General features: G+C 53.2%; 1 protein-coding gene across 6 annotated transcripts in view; it reads left to right on the top strand.

The window, feature by feature from the left end:
- Positions 1–18,128, top strand: part of SLC28A1 (solute carrier family 28 member 1) — a 50,054-nt gene extending 31,926 nt beyond the window's left edge. For 5 of the 6 annotated variants that reach the window (XM_030317303.1, XM_030317304.1, XM_030317305.1 and 2 more), the window contains 8 exons: positions 2,463–2,588; positions 10,415–10,545; positions 11,865–12,033; positions 12,169–12,366; positions 16,172–16,253; positions 16,958–17,056; positions 17,200–17,311; positions 17,584–18,128. In XM_030317303.1, the coding sequence (XP_030173163.1) occupies positions 2,463–2,588; positions 10,415–10,545; positions 11,865–12,033; positions 12,169–12,366; positions 16,172–16,253; positions 16,958–17,056; positions 17,200–17,311; positions 17,584–17,656 (990 nt within the window). In that variant the 3' untranslated portion in view covers positions 17,657–18,128. Of the gene's footprint in view, positions 1–2,462; positions 2,589–10,414; positions 10,546–11,864; positions 12,034–12,168; positions 12,367–13,343; positions 14,522–16,171; positions 16,254–16,957; positions 17,057–17,199; positions 17,312–17,583 lie in introns of those variants that run through there. The other variant, XM_030317307.1, reaches the window with a different exon arrangement.
- The last annotated feature ends 557 nt before the right edge of the window (positions 18,129–18,685 follow it).

Genomic DNA, 18,685 nt, shown 5'->3' with positions numbered 1-18,685 from the left:
CCAGAAGGCCCGGCACTCCTGGGTTCCAGAGCCCGTTCCAAGGTCCTAGCCCATCGGACCAACACTAGAGTCACCAAAAGACATGCTTGCCGCGGTTTGCCACGTTTCACTGGACAGCTTAGGAAACTGGGGAATATTTGCATCTTTTGGGTTATAATATCAGTGCGTTGATTTCAATGGTTTTTTTTTAAAGCCAATTAAGACAATGTGCTCTCCGATAAATCGTCTCAAATCCCTTAAGATGTTTAAGATGAGACCAGAGAGAAAGGAATGCTGAAACACAAAAGCATTTATTTAAACGAAATGTGGCAAATGTGCTCCATGGGTTTTTGCTGAGAAAGTACAAATTTAGGTGAATGGAGCCCTGAGCTGCCTAAGGTGAACTGACTTTGAGCAGGCTGATGGGCACATTGACCTAGACCCCCTGGCTCTTTGCCTCGTTTTCCCCAAGGGGATAATCTTTGAGGATTATCGACATCACTTCAGCCTCCATGTTGGCAGCCTGGGCCCTCTTCTGGGGGGCGTCGCACCAGCCCTGTTGCTTAAATGTTTTATGTGTCACCCAGACCCCGGGCTGCAGTCCTGACCTCGCCCCAAACTCCAGTCTGACCCATCCAACTGCTGCCTAAGGGGCATCTCAAACCCATCACACCAAGCCCAAGCAGGCAGAACCCTGACGCCCCCCTGCTTGCTTCTGATTCTTCCCTTTCTCAGGAAATGGTACCATCGTCTTCCATGAAGTGTTCAGACAAAACTCAGGAACCTTCCTTCCTTCCTTCCTCCCTCCCTTCCTCCCTCCCTTCCTTCCTTCCTTCCTTCCTCTGCTTCCCTTGCTCCTGGCTGCCTCTGACCCGTCAGCAAGTCCTGCCAGCTGGCCCCCCTCGCCCCGTCCCAGCCCTGCCGCCCTTCTCCTTTACCACAAGTCACCCTAGTCTCCCCACCAGACACTGAATCTCCTCCACTCTCCCTGCTTCTGTCCCCGCCCCTACCACCTGCCCTTCACTTCACTAACACGCCAGAATGATCCTTTAAAACCACAAATCAGATGGCGTTGCCTGGGTAGCTCTGTTGGTTAAACATCCAACTTCAGCTCAGGTCGTGACCTCACGGCTCTGTGCGGACAGCTCGGAGCCTGGGGCCTGCTTTGGGTTGTGCGTCTCCCTCTCTCTCTGCCCCTCCCCCCCCCCATGCTCTGCATCTGTCTCAAAAATAAACGTTAAAAAAATTTTTTTTTAAAATAAAAACACAAACCAGATCAGGGCGCCTGGGTGGCTCAGTTGGTTGAGCACCTGATTCTCGATCTCAGCTCGGGCCCTTGCATCAGGCCCCACGCTGGGTGTGGAACCTGCTTTAAAACAAAAAACAAACCCAAACCACAAACCAGATCATGTCACTTCTTTGTAGCCAAGTCCACTCCCTAGCCTGGCTCACCTGCCTTCCCCCTCCTCCTCCGTGTGGAGTCCCGCCCCACACCCCCTGTGGGGCAGGCACAGCCTGGGTCCGCTCACAAGTCCTCAAAATTGCCAATGTCAAATCGGCCCCAGGACGCTCGCCGTTCACTCTGCCTGCGATGGCTGTTCTACCAAACCCAACAGTCGGCACCTGCGGTCTCAACTCCAAAGTCACCTCCTTGGGAAGTTCTTTGCTTATTACTCACTATTAAGTACCCGCCAACCATCAGGCATTCCCCGCACACATCTCCGTAGGTCTTAGCGCCATCTAAGATACACTGTTTACCTACTTGGTTCCTTGTTGGTTGTCATTTCTTTCCTTAACTCACCCTCCTCCGTTGTACCCAGGACAAAAACTCCTTGAGGACAGGAGCTTTATCTTGTTTACCCCCATCGCTATTCTACAGAACAGTCTGGAACATAGCAAGGGCTCAGTAACTGTTAAATTTTAAGTGTATTTATTTTGAGAGACAGGGAGAGAGAGGGCCGTGAGCGAGGCAGGGACAGAGAGAAGGGGAGAGGGAGAATCCCGAGCAGGCTCCGCACTGTCAGTGCGGAGCCCGATGCGGGGCTCAATTTTATGAACCGTGAGATCATGACCGAAGCTGAAATCCAGAGTCGGCTGCTTAGCTGACTGAGCCGCCCAGGCTCCCCTCTTTGAGCCTCTCTAATTCTCTGCTTGCTCTCCTGGAAACCGGGGATGAGTACTCTTTTCTCAGAAGGTCCTGAGTGATGAATGTGAGGTGCTTAGTGATGCCAGGACATAGGGGGCACTTGACACGGGGGAGCATTATCAGGCCGAGAGGAAGGCCTAGGGGTCTTTCCGTAGGGCCGGGCCAATGCTGAGGTGCAGGGAGGCCCGGCCAAGTACAGACCGTGGTCCTGACCCCACCTTGCTATCTCTACCCCTGGGAGCCCGAGCACTCACTGTGACGTGCCCACTCCCGGGTGCAGGGGGACACCCTGGTGCCCGGGCCGGCTCTGGTGGTCTGACACCTTTCCTCTTTGCAGACCGAGGCTCCTCTGCTGATCCGGCCCTACTTGGCGGACATGACTCGCTCTGAAATCCACGCCGTCATGACCGGAGGCTATGCCACCATTGCCGGCAGTCTGCTGGGCGCCTATATCTCCTTTGGGGTAAGTTCGCCTCTCCCTTTGTTTGCCGAAAACCTCAAGAACCTGAAGCCCTCCTTTGTGGGCACCCCACACGGCTCCTGGCCAGAGCGACCTGGAGTCTCCTCCCATGGTCTGTGTCTGGAACCCGGGGGGCCGTGACGAAACAGGAGAGGCTACACCTGACTGAGGCAGGCCAGGCGGGCTGGGCCATTCAGCTTCTCGTGTGGCCAGTGGGGGTGAGGATTCCCGGTGTGGCACCTGCTGAGCCCCTCTCATGTACCAGGCACAGTGCTAGGTATCGGAACATCCCCATTTTACAGAGGAGGAAATTGAGGCTCAGAGAATAAGTGAGATGCCCAAGCCAGGATCTGAACTCACGTCTGTCTGACTCTGAGGCTTGTATACACTGTCCCTCACCTGGGCTGTCCCTGGAGATGTGTCCTACTCTCCCGCCCTCCGCTTCCCCACACCCTTCCTGGATACGAGCCCCTTCCTCTGCTCCTAAATTATCGCTTGTGCAGCTTTCGAATGCAATACATTTCTAGGTCAAATTCCACTGGTGCGACTGGAGCCTTTACACCAATCCCAATACTGTGTGGCAAGCAGAGCGAATCTTCAAATGTGTCCCCTACAAAGTGCCTGGTAATTATGCTCTGCATTTGTTAAACGCCCTGTACTTACGTGTGCTTTCGCATGCAAATATTTTTTAAAAAATTTTTTAAATGTTTATTTTTGAGAGAGAGAGAGAGAGAGAGAGAGAGAGAGCGCACACGCACAAGTGGGGGAGGGGGAGAGAGAGAGAGAGGGAGACCCAGAATCCAAAGCAGGCTCCAGGCTCTGAGCTGTCCGCACAGAGCCCGACGCGGGACTCGAACTCACAAACGGTGAGATCATGACCTGAGCCAAAGTCAGATGCTCAACCGACTGAGCCACCCAAACGCCCCAAGCAAATCTTTTTTTTTTTTTTTAAGTTTTACTTTATTTATTTATTTTTGAGAGAGACAAAGACAGCACTAGTGGAAGGGTGGCAGAGAGAGGGAGGGAGGGAGAGAGAGAGAGAGAGAGAGAGAGGGACTCCCAAGCAGGCTCGCACTGTCAGAGCATCGGGGCTCAAACTCATGAAACTATGAGATCGTGACCTGGGCCGAAACCAAGAGTCGGACGCTTAACTGACTCAGCCACCCAGGTGCTCCTCACATGCAAATCTTTAAAGGTCTTAATTTTTTTTTCTTTAATATCAAAGAAATTCTTGCTTCTTACAGAAGTGAAGAAAGTAAAAAGAGAACTTCAAACCCACTTCTCACGGGGAGCTGCTTTTACTAGATAAGAAGATTAGCAGTTCTCTAACCGGGAACTTGTTAGAAATGCAAATTCTTGGGCCCCACTCCAGACCTGCTGAACCAGAAACACTGGGGAAGGGGCCCCATGTCCTGTATAATGACAAGCCTTCCACATGGCTCTGATGCTCAATTTGAGAACCACCGACTTAGAATACATCATTCCAGACCTTTCTGTGTAGTCATTTAAGTATAGATACCTGAATACACACATGCTTGCCTTCTTTTCTACTAAAAATGAGGTAATTCTACCCATGCTTTTCTGCAGTTTGCCTTTTTTCTTGCAAAATTCTGAACATGACATGAAACCCAGTAGGTATAAAGGAAAAGGTTGACAGAGCTACTGGTAAAAATGAAAAACGTCTGTATGGTGAAAGTCACAGTTTTTAAAAAGTTTAAATGATGGATCAGGCAAAAAGAGTTCATAAATCATAAAAAGGTATTCCAGCTCACTGATAGTCAAGGAAAATAAAACAATCATAAGATATGCAATATTTTACATGCCTCACAATGGGACACTCTTGATGGGAGTGTAATTTGCTGTAACCTTTTGGGAGAACATCTATCAGTCAGTTTAAAAATACTCTTTCCCGGGGCGCCTGGGTGGCTCAGTCAGTTAAGTTTCTGACTCCAGCTCAGGTCATGATCTTATAGTCTGTGGGTTTGAGCCCTACATGAGGCTGTGTGCTGACAGCTCAGAGCCTGGACTCTGCTTTGGATTCTGTGTCTCCCTCTCTCTCTCTGCCCTTCCCCTGCTTGTGCTCTGTCTCTCAAAACAAACAAACAAATAAATAAATAAATGTTGAAAAAAATAAAAAAACAAAAAACCTCTTTCCCTTTGATCCAGTTAGGAATATTACGATACAGAAATGCTTTCCCAAGCGGTCAAAAAAGGCCAAACTCCAACATTATTTGTAATAACAACAACAACACCTGGGTGGCATTAAGCACCCGACTTCGGCTCAGGTCATGATCTTATGGTTCGTGGGTTCTAGCCCTGCATTGGGCTCTGTGCTGACAGCTCAGAGCCTGGAGCCTGCATCAGATTCTGTGTCTCCCTCTCTCTCTGCCCCTCCCCAGCTCACGATATGTCTCTCTCTGTCTCTCAAAAGTAAAATAAATGTTAATTTTTTTTTAAAAAAGGAAAGAAAGAATGAATGAAAGAGAAAGAAAGAAAGAAAGAAAGAAAGAGAAAGAAAGAAGAGAGGGGGGGAAAGGAAGGAGGAAAAGAAAGAAAAAAGAAGAAAGAAAGAAAAGAGAGAAGAGAGAAAGAAGAAGAGAGAGAGAAAGGAGAAGAAGAGAAGGAAAAAAGAAAGAAGAAACGAGAAAGAAAGAGAGGAAGAAAGAAGAGAGAAAGAGAAGAAAGAGAAAGAAAAGAAAGAAAGAAAGAAGAGAAAGAAAGAAGAAAGAAAAAAGAAAGAAAGAAAGAAAGAGAAAGAAAGGAAGAAGAGGGAGAGGAACGACCTAGATGCCGAGCAGGAAGGGAATGAGCTGAGTGGGTTCGTCCAGGCCAGGCACTGTGGCTCAGCGTCTAGAGTGAGGTGGGCCTCCTCTTGCGGATGGAGAGCAAAGGCCCACCTCTCACTGCCCACAGGGTCTCCTGAGGGATGCTGCGTGTTGCAGGGGTGGAGGGGGCAGGGGAGAGGAGGAGGCTAGGACAGCCCACCCTGTCCCCTCCTCTGGTCGCAAATTCCACCTGTCTCTCTCACCTCTGCCCCTGGGAGCAGGCAAGGGGACAAGCCACGCTGCCCTCAGTCCCTCCTTCCCTCAGGACACATGGACCACGGGGTAGGTAAGCTGAGCTCCACATACCCACAGAGCTGCCTGGGCAGGGCGGATGCCATGTGACTTTTCCAGAAGGCCCCTTGCGCTCTGGGGCTCTGATCTTCTGGAACCCTCCTATCTAGAATTTTCAAGATCACCCGGTTCACACTTGTCTCGCCAAGGCCTAGAGAGAACCCATCAGGGCTGGTGCCCCACCACCACCCCGGATTGATTTTGGAATGTTATTTGTTTTTTATTTTTATTGTTTTAAGTTTAGTTTGAGAGACACAGAGAGAGAGGAAGCGGGGGAGGGGCAGAGAGCGCGAGAGGATATCAGGCAGGCTCCACGCTGTCAGCACAGAGCCAGACGTGGGGCTCGAGCCCAAAACGTGTGAGATCATGACCTGAGCCGAAATCGAGAGTCGGATGCTCAACCGACTGAGCCACCCAGGCGCCCCTGATTTCTGAAGGAATTTGATATTTCCAAAATGGAAACTCAAGACTTTGTTCCTGAAATTTTTTTTCCTGGCGGCATGTTGGGGGAGGGGATGCCCTGTCAGGACTTAGGGCCTTTTTAAGGGCCTTGACGTTGCTCTGGGTTCCACAGCCGGTTAAAAGAATGCTATTCTTCCCACTGCAAGAGCCTTGCTGCCATTACTTCAGATTAAAATACTGCAAGAACTCTCCTTTTCCACCGTCTGCCTTGCACCTCGGCTTCGGTTCCTTCCCTGCCTCGGGGCCAGAGTTCGGGCCCAAGCCCCAGGCAGTCGCGCCTCCCCTTGAAGGGACCCGGGTGCCCACTTCCCTTTAGCTCAGCAGACTGTGCAGAGGCCACCAGGGTCCCCGAGCACAGCCTCTGGAGCGGAAGCCTCAGGCCCCATCGCTGGCCCAGGTGAAAAGCACCCAACCCTCCTTCCCTCCCTGCTCCCGATGGGCCTTTAGTCTGGGGTCAGCGAAGCTCTCTTCTGCCCCCACCTGGCTCTTGGCCGTCACTGCAGCGGCCCCAGGACACTCCCACAGCCCCGCGTCCCCACTCCTTCTTCTCTCTCCCCCAGGACGCTCCTCTGCCCTCAGCCCCTGAATTCCACAAAGATCCCTCTTGCCCATTCCTTGTTTCTCTTTGTTGCTCAACTTCCGGCTCCCTTTGCCCCGCTTCCCTCCTATTGGATGTTTCTAGACCGGCGCCGTCCGATGCAGTCCCCACTAGCCACACGCGGCCATTGAGCCCTTGAAATGTGGCTGGTCTGAAATGAGCTGTGCTATGAGACTCAGCAGGGGGGAAAAGTGGATTCATTTTATTACTTTTATATGGATTACATGAGTGGAAAGATAATGTTTTGGGTATGTTGGGTTACGTAAAATCCATGACCAAAAATGACTTTACCTGTTTCTCTTTACTTTTTATTTGTTATTTATTTATTATTATTTTTTAATGTTTATTTATTTTTGAGAGAGAGACAGAGACAGAGCGCAAGCAGGGGAGGGGCAGAGAGAGAGGGAGACACAGAATCCGAAGCAGGCTCCAGGCTCTGAGCTGTCGGCACAGAGCCCGACACGGGGCTTGAACTCACAGACCACGAGATCATGACCTGAGCCGAAGTCGGACGCTCAACCGACTGAGCCACCCAGGCGCCCCTCCTTCTCTTTACTTTTTAAAAATTTATTTATTTATTTATTTTGAGAGACCGCATGAGTGGGGGAAGGGCAGAGAGAGGGAGGCAGGGAGGGAGGGAGCCCGACTGGGGGCTCAATCCTACGAAGCGAGTGATCGTGACCTGAGCCCAAGTCGGGAATCGGAGGCCTAACTGACTGAGCCGCCCAGGCACCCCTCTCTTTACTTTTTTAATTGGCTACTAGAGAATTTAAGACGAGACCTGGTTCTCATTATATTTGTACTGGGCAACACTGGTCTAGACCTTCTCCCCTGCTCCGAGGTCCCGGGCTCACTGAGTCTGTTCACTGCGACCTCCATATAAATCTCCTTTCTCACCGTAGTTCCCCAAAGCTCTAGAGGAGGCCCCAGCCCTCTCCACCAACCGCAGGAGCTGGCCTCTCCACCCACCCCTCTTTGGCCCAGGGACCCCTGTGAGAGGCGCTGTGAACACAGGCTGGGCAGGGTGATGTTGAGGGGATCAGCCACCGATGTTCCTCAATTGACTGCAAGAGTGGGGGCCCCCGGGGGCCCCTGGGGCCGCGTCTGTGAGGTTCTGAGCCCGGCCAAGTGAGCGTGAGCTACGTGACTTCCACGTCTGTCAAGAGGGCAGGACTATTGCCTACCTCACAGCAGTTTAAGAATTAAATGCAATAATAGATTAAAAAAAATTTTTTTGAAAGCGGGGCGGGGGGCACCCGGGTGGCCCAGTCGGTTGAGCAGCCAACTTCAGCTCAGGTCGTGATCTCACAGTTCGTGAGTTCGAGCCCCGCGTCGGGCTCTGCACGGATAGCTCGGAGCCCGGAGCCCGCTTCGGATCCTGTGTCTCCCGCTCTCTCTGCCCCTCCCCTGCTCACGCTGTGTCAATCTCCCTCTCAAAAACAAATAAACATTAAAAAATTAAAAAAAAAATAAATAAACGCAATAATAGAAAACGACACAGTGTGGAAAAAGTGGTAGTTCTTTCTCTGACAGATTCGGGTCAGAAATCTATCCTGAAACTGGCCCATTGTATGCTGTAGAGTTGTGTGGATTTTTGTCCTCCCTCACTAAAGGTGTTTTTGAAAATTCAAAGGGAGGACCCCTACCCTCTATCTCTGTCCACCTGGGATGCCTTTGGGTAAAGAGAGGAAACCTTTGGGCGGGAGCGGGCCCTGGGATGGCTTTCCTTGGGGAATGGGGGTGTCACAGCCAGTGTGGACCGACCCAGTGCCCCGGGGAGGCCGGCCTGGGCCAAACTCAGTCCTTTCCAAGCTGAAATGAGCAGCCGGAGCACGTGAGGCTGTGGCCGTGACCGGCCCTCTGGGACGGTGTCCAGGAATGTGACATTGCAGGACGCGTTCCCGCTCAGGTTGGCAAACTAGACGTGACCTCCGAGGTGGAGGAAGGGGGAGGGAAAACCCCAAGATTCCAGGTATGGTACAGTCCCCAGTGGGTCTGAGCAGCCCCGAGGAGGCCAGCGACATCCCAAAGCCCAGCCAGAAACATGCTGAGAGGACGTCTGTCCCGAGGCCGGCCCCTTCCCATGAGGAGCAGGGCCTGTGACCGGGTGTGCGCAGGGGGAGCGGGGGTCGGTGCCGATACTCCTCTTAAGACGTTTCCATTCCCCGCTGGGAAAGAAACAAAGGGGTTTAAAACCACAGGCAGAAGGACAGACATCACAGAGCCTTAGAGGGTCTCCGAGGCCCGGTTCCTCCAGGTTTCTTCTCCAGGCTAATAAAAGCCTGGACATGTAGCTTAAACTTAACTCCCCTCCTTTTGCCCCCTTTTTATGTAAAATTAAAGAACTACAGGTGATTTTTTTAATAAACTTTAAGGAGAAGAAGTCTATTTTCCTTTTGTGTTTAGAAAAGCAATATGTAGTGTTGTGGACATGTAGACATACGCCAAAAAGCAAAAAGCAGAGAAAATCATCACGGCCCCACTAGCCAGGGACAGACAATTGGCCGACAGTTTTGGCGTGTCTCTTGCTGATCTTTTCATGCATAGTTGTGGAAGGTTTTGGTCCCCCCCCCCCCGCATCGTGTGGTTATGCTCTGTATGCAATTTTGTGGGCATCTCCCCATGTTATTGCAAAGCCTTGGTAACCTTCGTTTTCAATGGCAGCTTGACAATGCTTAGCCATTCTGTTGTCGTTAGATGTTTGGGTTGGCTCCAGTCTTTTCACTTGGTAAATAATACAGTGTTGGGGAAATGTCCCATCTAGCTCTGGGGGAAGGGAACAGGGGAGCAGAGGGCTTGAGGCCACAGTGAGGACCAAAAAGTGGCTGTTGTAGTAGGCAGATTTCCTAAGAGCTCTCTGACCACAGGAGTGGGTGTGATGGGCTGCCTCGAAGTGATGAGCTCCCCGTCACAGGAAGTCTTTTCCTCACAGTAAATAAGGACATTCTTATACCAGGAGGTCAAAGTAGGTCACCTCGTGGATCCATCCCGACTCTCCTTCTGTGAGCTTTGTCTGAAACCATCACGAACCCCTCAGCCAAGGGAGGACCGGCCCTCAGATGAGTGGTCAAAGGGAGACAGCCTAGGAGGGAAGGAAGAACTTGGAGCTTGGAGCCGAAGACAGAGTCCTTCTCCGTCTTCATCTGGGGCAGGTTACGTTTAATCTTGTGGGGGCTCGGTTTCCTTTCTGTGCTGTGGGATACCACTTCTAGAAGTCCTAGAGGGAAACACGAGGTTCTGTACACACAGCCTGTGACCGCTTACACTGTCAGTAACGATGACAGCAGCACTGATGATGATGACAGACAGTGGGGCAGGGTACACATGCCCTCTGCTGGCCTGGGCTGCACTCCTGGCAGGAACATTTCCTCTGTCTCCTCCTAAGCCCCATTCTCTCTCTCTCTCTCTCTCTCTCTGCAAAGCACTCATTTTATTAATTCTAACAATGTTTTTATTTTTGAGCGAGAGCGAGAGAGAGAGAGAAAGAGAGAGCAAGCTGGGGAGGGAGCAAGAGAGAGGGAGACAGAATCTGAAGCAGGCTCCAGGCGCCCCCGGCTGACAGCACTGAGCTGGACCCACCTGGGGCTGGAACGGTCGTGACCTGAGCGCAAGTGGGACACTTAACCCCAAAAGCCCCATTCTCAATCCTGCAGATCGATGCTGCCTCCCTGATTGCTGCCTCGGTCATGGCCGCCCCTTGTGCGCTGGCCCTCTCCAAGCTGGTCTATCCCGAGGTGGAGGAGTCCAAGTTTAGGAGCCTGGAAGGGGTGAAACTGACCGGCGGGTGAGCACAGCCTGAGGGCGGCCTGCGGAGGGGGCTGTGGGAGGGATGGGGTGAGGGGGGTCGGGAAGGGGAGGCAGGGAGCAGGGCTGGGGGAGGCTGAGGGGGAGAGGCTGGGAGGGAAGCAGGAGCAGAGGCGTGGGGCAGCAGCGGCCTCTCCGCCCAACCCCCGGGCCCTCCCCACTGCTGCCCTGCGAGTCCTGCGTCTCAATTTCCAGTCTGGGACCAGCGGGAAGCCACCGGCTCATCAAACAGAGCAGCCTGGGATTGCTGCTGGTATTGCTCAGTCAGCTACGCGTCCGACTTCGGCTCAGGTCGTGATCTCGCAGTTCGTGGGTTCGAGCCCCGCGTCGGGCTCTGTGCCGACAGCCGGGAGCCTGGAGCCTGCTTCAGATTCTGTGTCTCCCTCCCTCTCTGCCCCTCCCCTGCTCACGCTCTGTCTCTCTCTTTCTCTCTCCCGAAAATAAACATTAAAATTTTTTTAAAAAACAAATAAACAAAAGTCAAAAGAAACAGGTGATTTTAACAAGTTTTTGAGCAGTCTTCACGCCCGGCACGAGGCTTGAATTCACAACCCTGAGATCGACACCTGAGCTGAGATCAAGAGTCAGACACTGAACTCACTGAGCCCACCCGGGTGCCCCTTAATAAAATATTTTTTAACCCAATGTGCCCCAAATATTGTCATTTCAACATGTAGTAAATATAAAACATCATTAATGAGTGACTTCACGTTCTTTTTTTTGTACTTAATCTCTGAAATCTGGCACGTGCTTTTTTTTATTTTTTCTAATGTTTATTTTATTTTTGACAGAGAGAGACAGAGCGTGAGTGGGGGAGGGGCAGAGAGAGAGGGAGACACAGAATCGGAAGCAGGCTCCAGACTCTGAGCTGTCAGCCCAGAGCCCGACGCGGGGCTCGAACTCACGAACCGTGAGATCATGACCTGAGCCGAAGTCGGCCGCTTAACCGACTGAGCCCCCCAGGCGCCCCGGCTTTATACTTACAACACGGCTCAGCGCTGGCCAGGCTCCTTCCAAGTGCTCTGAAGCCACACGTGGCTGGTGGCTCCCGCCTGTGGACACAGCACGTTGTGGGCAGCCGGGGTCTAATCCTAACGCCGGGTTCGGCGCTTTCCCCCCCTCCCCCATCCCCCCATCAGCACCTTCTCACTCCCTCCCCCGCCCCAGGGTCTCAGAACAAAGACAAGGACCCTGGGCTCTGAAGTGCTTCGTCCAAGCTTCCTCTCTGAGCCTATAGGATGAGAAGGCCCACTGTTTGTGGGGACAGGCTAATCACGACAGTGCGTGGTCCCAAAACAGAGACGCTCAGAACCTCTTAGAAGCAGCCAGCAGTGGGGCTGCTGTCTCCGTGAAGCTGGTTGCCAACATCGGAGCCAACCTGATCGCCTTCCTGGCGTTGCTGGCCTTCGTCAACGCGGCCCTGTCCTGGCTGGGAGCCATGGTGGGCGTCCAGGAGCTCAGCTTCCAGGTATAGCTGTGCTGCCCGCTTGGCCCGCGAGGGGCGCCCTGGGGGCAGGGGGGTGGGCGCCAGTGGGTGGACACCCAGCAGAGCCCAGGCCAGCCCCGGTCATGGCAGCCGCCCTTGTCCCTGTGCCTCACTCAGCTCATCTGCTCCTATGTCCTGCGGCCCGTGGCCTTCTTAATGGGTGTGACCTGGGAGGACTGCCCGGTGGTGGCCGAGCTGCTGGGGATCAAGCTGTTCCTGAACGAGTTCGTGGCCTATCAGGGGCTCTCCCAGTACAAGCAGCGCCGCCTGGCCGGAGTCGAGGAGTGGGTGGGCACCAAGAAGCAGTGGATCTCCGTGAGTGTCCTGGTCCCCTCCCTGAGCCCCCTGCAGCTGCCGTCCTGGCTCCGGGACGGGCGGTGGACACGCCCGCCTCCCCGCCCTACTGCCCTGAGCAACCAGCCGGCTTCAGGCCTCGCTGCCACCTTCCTGAAAGCCTTTTAGGAGGCTGAGCTGCAAGGAAACAGTCTTTTTTTTAATGTTCATTTATTTTGAGACAGAGAGGGAGCACAAGCAAGGGAGGGGCAGAGAGAGAGCGAGAGAGACAGAATCCCAAGCTCGAACCCACGAACCCTGAGATCGTGACCTGAGCCGAAATCAAGAGTCGGACACTCAACCGACTGAGCCCCCCAGGGTGCCCCAGGAAACGGTCTTGTTGGGGGAGATCTAAGATCTCCCTGTAGATGGGCCACCATCCTGTGTGGCTTCGGGACAGCCACTGCGCCTTGCCTCTCCTACTGGACACTGGTGTCATTTGTGCCGCGGCTGTCCTCAAAGGGACACACGTCCGCGTCCAGTGAGCAGAGGGAGCGAGCTGGGGAGGCCCCACCACGTTCACTGCCATTCTATCGGATTCAGTTCAGGGGCTGGCTTTTTCTGTGGCTAAAAGTTCTATAAAATGAAACTTTCTAAACAAATAAAAGCTTTGTGGCATCACTGAGAATAAAACAGTGACCTGTCGCCTCACCATCCTAAAATAACAGCTAGTGTTTTGTGCATTTTCTTCTTTTTCTTAAGACAGTTTACACGGTTGCCATTACATATATAATTTTTTGAGGGGGGGGCGCAAGTGAGTGAGGAGCAGAGAGAGAGAAGCGGGGCTCACCTGGGGCTCAAGCTCACCCAGTGCGGGACTTGAACTTACGAACTGTGAGATCATGACCTGGGCCGAAGTCAGATGCTTCACCCCTGAGCCACCCAGGCACCCCCACACAGTGGCCATTACAGCACCCACCCTGTATGGTAGCCGGCTTTTCCCCACCTGTTTCTGACAGAAACATTATCTGTGACGTATGTATGCTGACGGATTTCACCAAGACCCCTGCCGTTGGGCCCTCCGGGTTAATTGCATCGTTTGGCTATTTTACTCGGTGCTGGAATGAGTGGCTCCGTGCACAGAGCTGCTCCCTCCTCTCGGATCATTTCCTCCGGAGCTTCCCCAGATGCTGGAAGACTGAATCACAGAGCCTGAATCCTCCAGCGGCTGCTGCCAGTAACTTCCCTAAAGGGTGGGGGCAACTGAAATCGCCCCCCGGCCGTGCCCTGAGCGCTGGTTTTACCGCTAAACGGCACCGAGCAGCCTCTTTGGAAAAAATTAAAAAGTTGTGCCGCTTTAACGGACCAATAACAGCTCGTTGTTTAAATTGGCATTTCTTGGGTTACTAGGAACTTTTAACACAAAATATTTTTTCTTGTCTTTGAAATTAGGTTTTAAATTGTAAGGGAATGTAGCCTCCAGTTAAAAAAAAAAAAAGTTTGAGATCGAAAGTACAGATTTCTCCTTGCTCCTTGTCCTCAACCCCTGTGTCAGTCTCTCCTCTAGAGATAATGGATGGGATGCTCCTTGAGGATCTTTTTTTATGAACTTCTTTCCTTTCGCAAGTGTTTGTTGAGACCTCTAAGGTGCCAGGCACTCTGCCGGGCACCAGAAATTAGAAGGGAAATTAGACAGATACGGTCCCCAGTGTCATGGAACTTACATCTAGTGAAAAGAACAAGAAAGCAAAAGAATAAAAAGTAAAATAAGTTCTTTGTGTTAAGTTCTATGAAGGAAACAAGAAGAGGAAACAAGGGGGTCTTCCTCGGCGGGGTGAGTCACAAAAGGCCCCCCTGAGGTGTGGCAGGTAGGCCAAGACTTGGAGGGTGGAGAAGGGGCCAGGGGAAGCTGGGAAGAATATTCCAGGCAAAGAAAAGGCATGTGCAAAGGCCCTGAGGTTGAAAAACACTTGTTTGGAAAATTGAAAGGAGAGAGGCACAGTTAGAGCAGGTGGTAATCGTAGAAGAGACTGGCACAGGCCGAGGAGTAGTCGAAAGTTCCTGAAGATTCGACATTTGACATTTTAAGATTACACAGGCTGCTGGATAGAGGGTGATTGTAGGTGAGCAAGCAGGATGCAGGAGCCTTAATATTTTTCCATCAATTTGTATAAATTATGTTATAAAGACATTAACCTTTTTCTTTTCTTTTTTTTAAATCTTTTTCTAATGTGTTTTATACACATATTTTTCCCAGTCTTTCCTCCCCCTTCATCTTGTATTCAGGGATTTTTCTTGTAACCGATTTTACAACAAATCTTTTCCTTTGTGATTTCTTCTATTACTTCTAAACTTAGAAAGGTATCTCCATTCCAGAAATCTGGGAAGTGTTAAATTCCTGAACCATTATGGTGAAATATTTAAAAGCGTAACTTTTGCAGTCAGACAGAACTGAATTCCAACTCTGACACAGCTACCTTCATGCTGGGTGACCTCCCGCAGTTCCTTACCCTCTCTGAGCTTCAGTTTTGCTCCTGTCCAAAATGAAAGTTGTAACGCTACCTCGTAAGTATAATTATTATCTTCTTCCATTTTCTATTATTTGATGTTTGAAATACCAGTATTTATCTGCCTCAGTGCCCTAGAAAAGATTTTTTTTTTTTAAATTTTTTTTTTTCAACGTTTATTTATTTTTGGGACAGAGAGAGACAGAGCATGAACGGGGGAGGGGCAGAGAGAGAGGGAGACACAGAATCGGAAACAGGCTCCAGGCTCTGAGCCATCAGCCCAGAGCCCGACGCGGGGCTCGAACTCACGGACCGCGAGATCGTGACCTGGCTGAAGTCGGACGCTTAACCGACTGCGCCACCCAGGCGCCCCAAGATTTTTTTTTTTTAATGTGGCATGAGGTATGGTGTAAGCCAATTTTTTTTTTCTCTAAACTGTTCCACTTGGGTCTTAACATCTCTTTCTGGGAAATTAACTGTTTACGTGGGAAGGGAAGAAGAATTACTTTGCTTAACTACCCAGTGTCTGCCTGGTACTTCCCATGCGGTGTGTGACCCTCCTGACAGCCTTCCGGGCAGGTGCTATGATTCCCACATTCCAGACGGAGACACGAAAACTGCACTTGATCTTAGCCAAAAGGCCGAGACGCGATGAGACGCGAAAACTGAAAGAGGCTGTTGAGTTGCTTAATCTGGTCATAGGTGGGGACAAGCCCGGAGCCCGCGTTGGCTGGGCTCCCAGGTCCTCACTGTCTTCAGCAGGCCGTGCTCCGGTGTCTCTAAGTCTCAGAGCCCAAGTCAAGTCTGCAGTGTTGGGAAGGGCCATTCCCCCAGCGCCCCCCGGGGCACAGAGCTCAGTGGGGCCAAAGTGAGAGGGCAGGGCGGCTCGCCCTGAATCATACCAGGAAAGGCTGGCAATGAAGATAAGGGGCCTGAGGGCACCTGGGTGGCTCAGTCTGTTAGGGGACCGACTTCTGCTCAGGTCACGATCTCACGGTTGTGGGTTTGAGCCCCGCGTCGGGTTCTCTGCTGTCAGCACCGTGCCTGATTTGGATCCTCTCTCTCTGCCCCTCCCCCACATTCAGTCTCTCCCTTCAAAATAAATAAACATCTACAAAAAATTAACGAAGGTAAGGGGACTGAAGTGACAGAAAGGGGGCTGTTTCTCAGGTGGTGCAGCCTGCACGGACATAGAGGCGGTGTGTGAGGCCCGGGAGGGGCAGCAAAGGTCAAAGACGCACCGGATGTGGGTGGAACTCGGGCCAGGGAGCCAGGGCGGTGTGGGGGCGCCCCGTCCCAGCCAAGGGAAGCCCTTCCTCACGCACCCTCTGTACTTTCAGGTCAGAGCAGAAATCCTCACGACGTTCGCCCTCTGTGGATTCGCCAACTTCAGCTCCATTGGGATCATGCTGGGAGGCCTGAGTGAGTCCGGCAACCTGGGCGGCTGGGGGCCTGGCTCTGAGACAGCTTCCTGGGGATCTTGGGCCTCGGTTCTCCCACGCGTTCAGGGCAGGGCCTGAGCAAGATGGCGGTGGGGGTTCCTCCCGGCCCGTGACTTCTCTGCGCCAGGGATCGGCACCTTGGGGTTCGCACCCTGGCCTTGCAGGCCAACCCCGGCTCAGGGGTCTGGGGAGGAGCAGCAAGTGGGGTGCTGGCCCGAGGCTTTGGCCCGCAGGCTGCCATACCCGCGGTGGACACGCAGCCCTGGCGAGGCCTCGGGAGGAAGGCACAGTTCTCGGCTCTTTACCAAAAGATGTCCACTCTTCACAGTCCCCCTGCCTGGTGTTGTAACTACCCCATTTTACAGAGTAGGACACTGAGTCTTGGAGAAATGGAGTGATGGCCCCAGAAGTGGCTGAGCCCGTATTTAATCCCAGCTCGGCTTGACTCCAAACTCATGTTCTCTTCCTACCTCTGCCGTTGCGGGTGGCAGCTGTGGAGTGCTACCTGGAGCCTCAAATCAGGCCAAGGAGGGTTCCCAAACTCAGTGAGTGGTCAGCAGGGCGACATCTATCCCTCTGGCCGCCCAGAAGACGGAGGGGAGCCAGCGGGTGCATCCGGAGGTGCAGGGTCCGGGCGGAGGGGCATATGGCTTCCTGGCCTGAAGCACTCCCGTGCCCTTGCAGCCTCCATGGCCCCCCAGCGGAAGAGCGACTTCTCACGGATAGTGCTCCGGGCGCTCTGCACGGGGACCTGTGTGTCCCTGGTGAATGCCTGCGTGGCCGGTGAGTGCAGGCCTGGCAGAGCCCTGATTTTCTAGCCGGCTCCCGTCCAGGGTCGGACACCGAGGCTCTGGGCCCTCCGGAAGTCCCTGGGGGTGGGGAGTGGGGGGCACAGACCCTGCCCAGCAGCTGCCTTCCCTGCGCAGGGATCCTCTATGTGCCCAGGGGGGCTGAAGTTGACTGCACGAGCCTCCTGAACACAACCGTCAGCAGCAGCAGCTTTGAGGTGTACCAGTGCTGCTGTGAGGCCTTCCGGAGGTGAGGCCTGGGTCGTGGGGCTACGGGGCCCCGCAGTAACGGGGTGCAGAAGACCTGAGTGTCTTAGGGGTGCCTTTGGCACCGGGTGAGGGGTAGAAATGTCATGGCTGTGGCCGATGTGGCCAGGGGAGGCGGAGGCGGGGCCTGAAGACCAAACTTGGGGACGAGGGGGACCAGAGGCACGGCGTAGCAGCTCCCCTAGGGTTGCACAGCCTTTAGGGGCCAGCAGGGCCAGGCCCGGAGCCCGGACCGCAGCCTTTGCTTCTTTTCAGCACCAGTGCGGAGGTCAGCCGCGGGGCCCTGGACACCTGCTGTCGATTTTACAACCACACGACCTGTGCGTAGCCGGGACGGCAGGGGAGCCACAGGGCTTAGAGTCGCCTCAGTCACACAGCTGGAAAGGAGCGATGGGGCGGGTGGGCAGAGACCGGATGGTATGGAGGTGAAGGATGCTCCCCAGTCCTTGCCCCCTTCCTGCTCCCTCCCGAGATGTGAATTCTTGGGGTCGCCTCTGCCTCCTCGTCTCGCCCCTCCACATCCAAAGAGCACCCTGGTCTCTGTCTTCCCACCTTGCGTCTCCCACATGCTTCTGTTATGGGGTCCCTCCCTCTTCCTCCTCTGGGCACGTGAATCTTGCCTCTGCGGGACGGGTTCTCCTGGGAACCCCTGCCTCTACTTTCAAAGACTCCCCCACCGCCTTTGCCCACAGCACTTCCCAAACTGGTGTCCCGTGAAACACTGGCCGACAAGGTGTTCAGGAGATTCCAGGATCCACCAGGCTTGGGAAACTAGGCGCTGAATAAAGTTAGACAGGTTTTACTTTGTGTTTGTTTCTGTTTTACTGCGGGCTCGTCGAAGCTTGATACAGACATGATAGGAGACGTTTTCCAAATTTTGGGGAGAGCGCAAGCGGGGGAGGAGCAGAGAGAGGGGGACAGAGGATCCAAAGTGGGCTCTGCGTTGACAGGCTGTCGGCACAGAGCCCGACGTGGGGCTCGAACTCACGAACCATGAGATCATGACCTGAGCTGAAGTTGGACACTTAACCACCTGAGCCGCCCAGGTGCCCCCCCCCCCCCCAACTCAGCCTTAGCAACTTTATGAAGTCAGGTACTGTTAGTATCCCTGGTGGCTGAATCAGAGGCCCAGAGAAGTTAGGTAACTCGCCCAAAGCGACACAGCTAGGAAGAGGAAGAGGCAAGATTTGAACCCAGGCCATCCGGGTTCACAAGCTGTGTTTAACCTCCCGGCTAGCTTGCTAACATTCAAGGAACTCAGTTGGGTGGGGGACTTGTCCTTACCTCCTCCCCTCGCCTTTTCTCCCCAGTCCAATCCTGCTGTTCCGCTGGGTCAGGCTTCTGATGCGTCTTCCCT

This window comes from Lynx canadensis, chromosome B3 (assembly GCF_007474595.2).
Source record: "Lynx canadensis isolate LIC74 chromosome B3, mLynCan4.pri.v2, whole genome shotgun sequence".
NCBI classification, from domain to species: Eukaryota; Metazoa; Chordata; class Mammalia; order Carnivora; family Felidae; genus Lynx; species Lynx canadensis.
The sequence above is the reverse complement of the archived record's forward strand: the minus strand, read 5'-3'. Positions and strand labels throughout refer to the sequence as shown.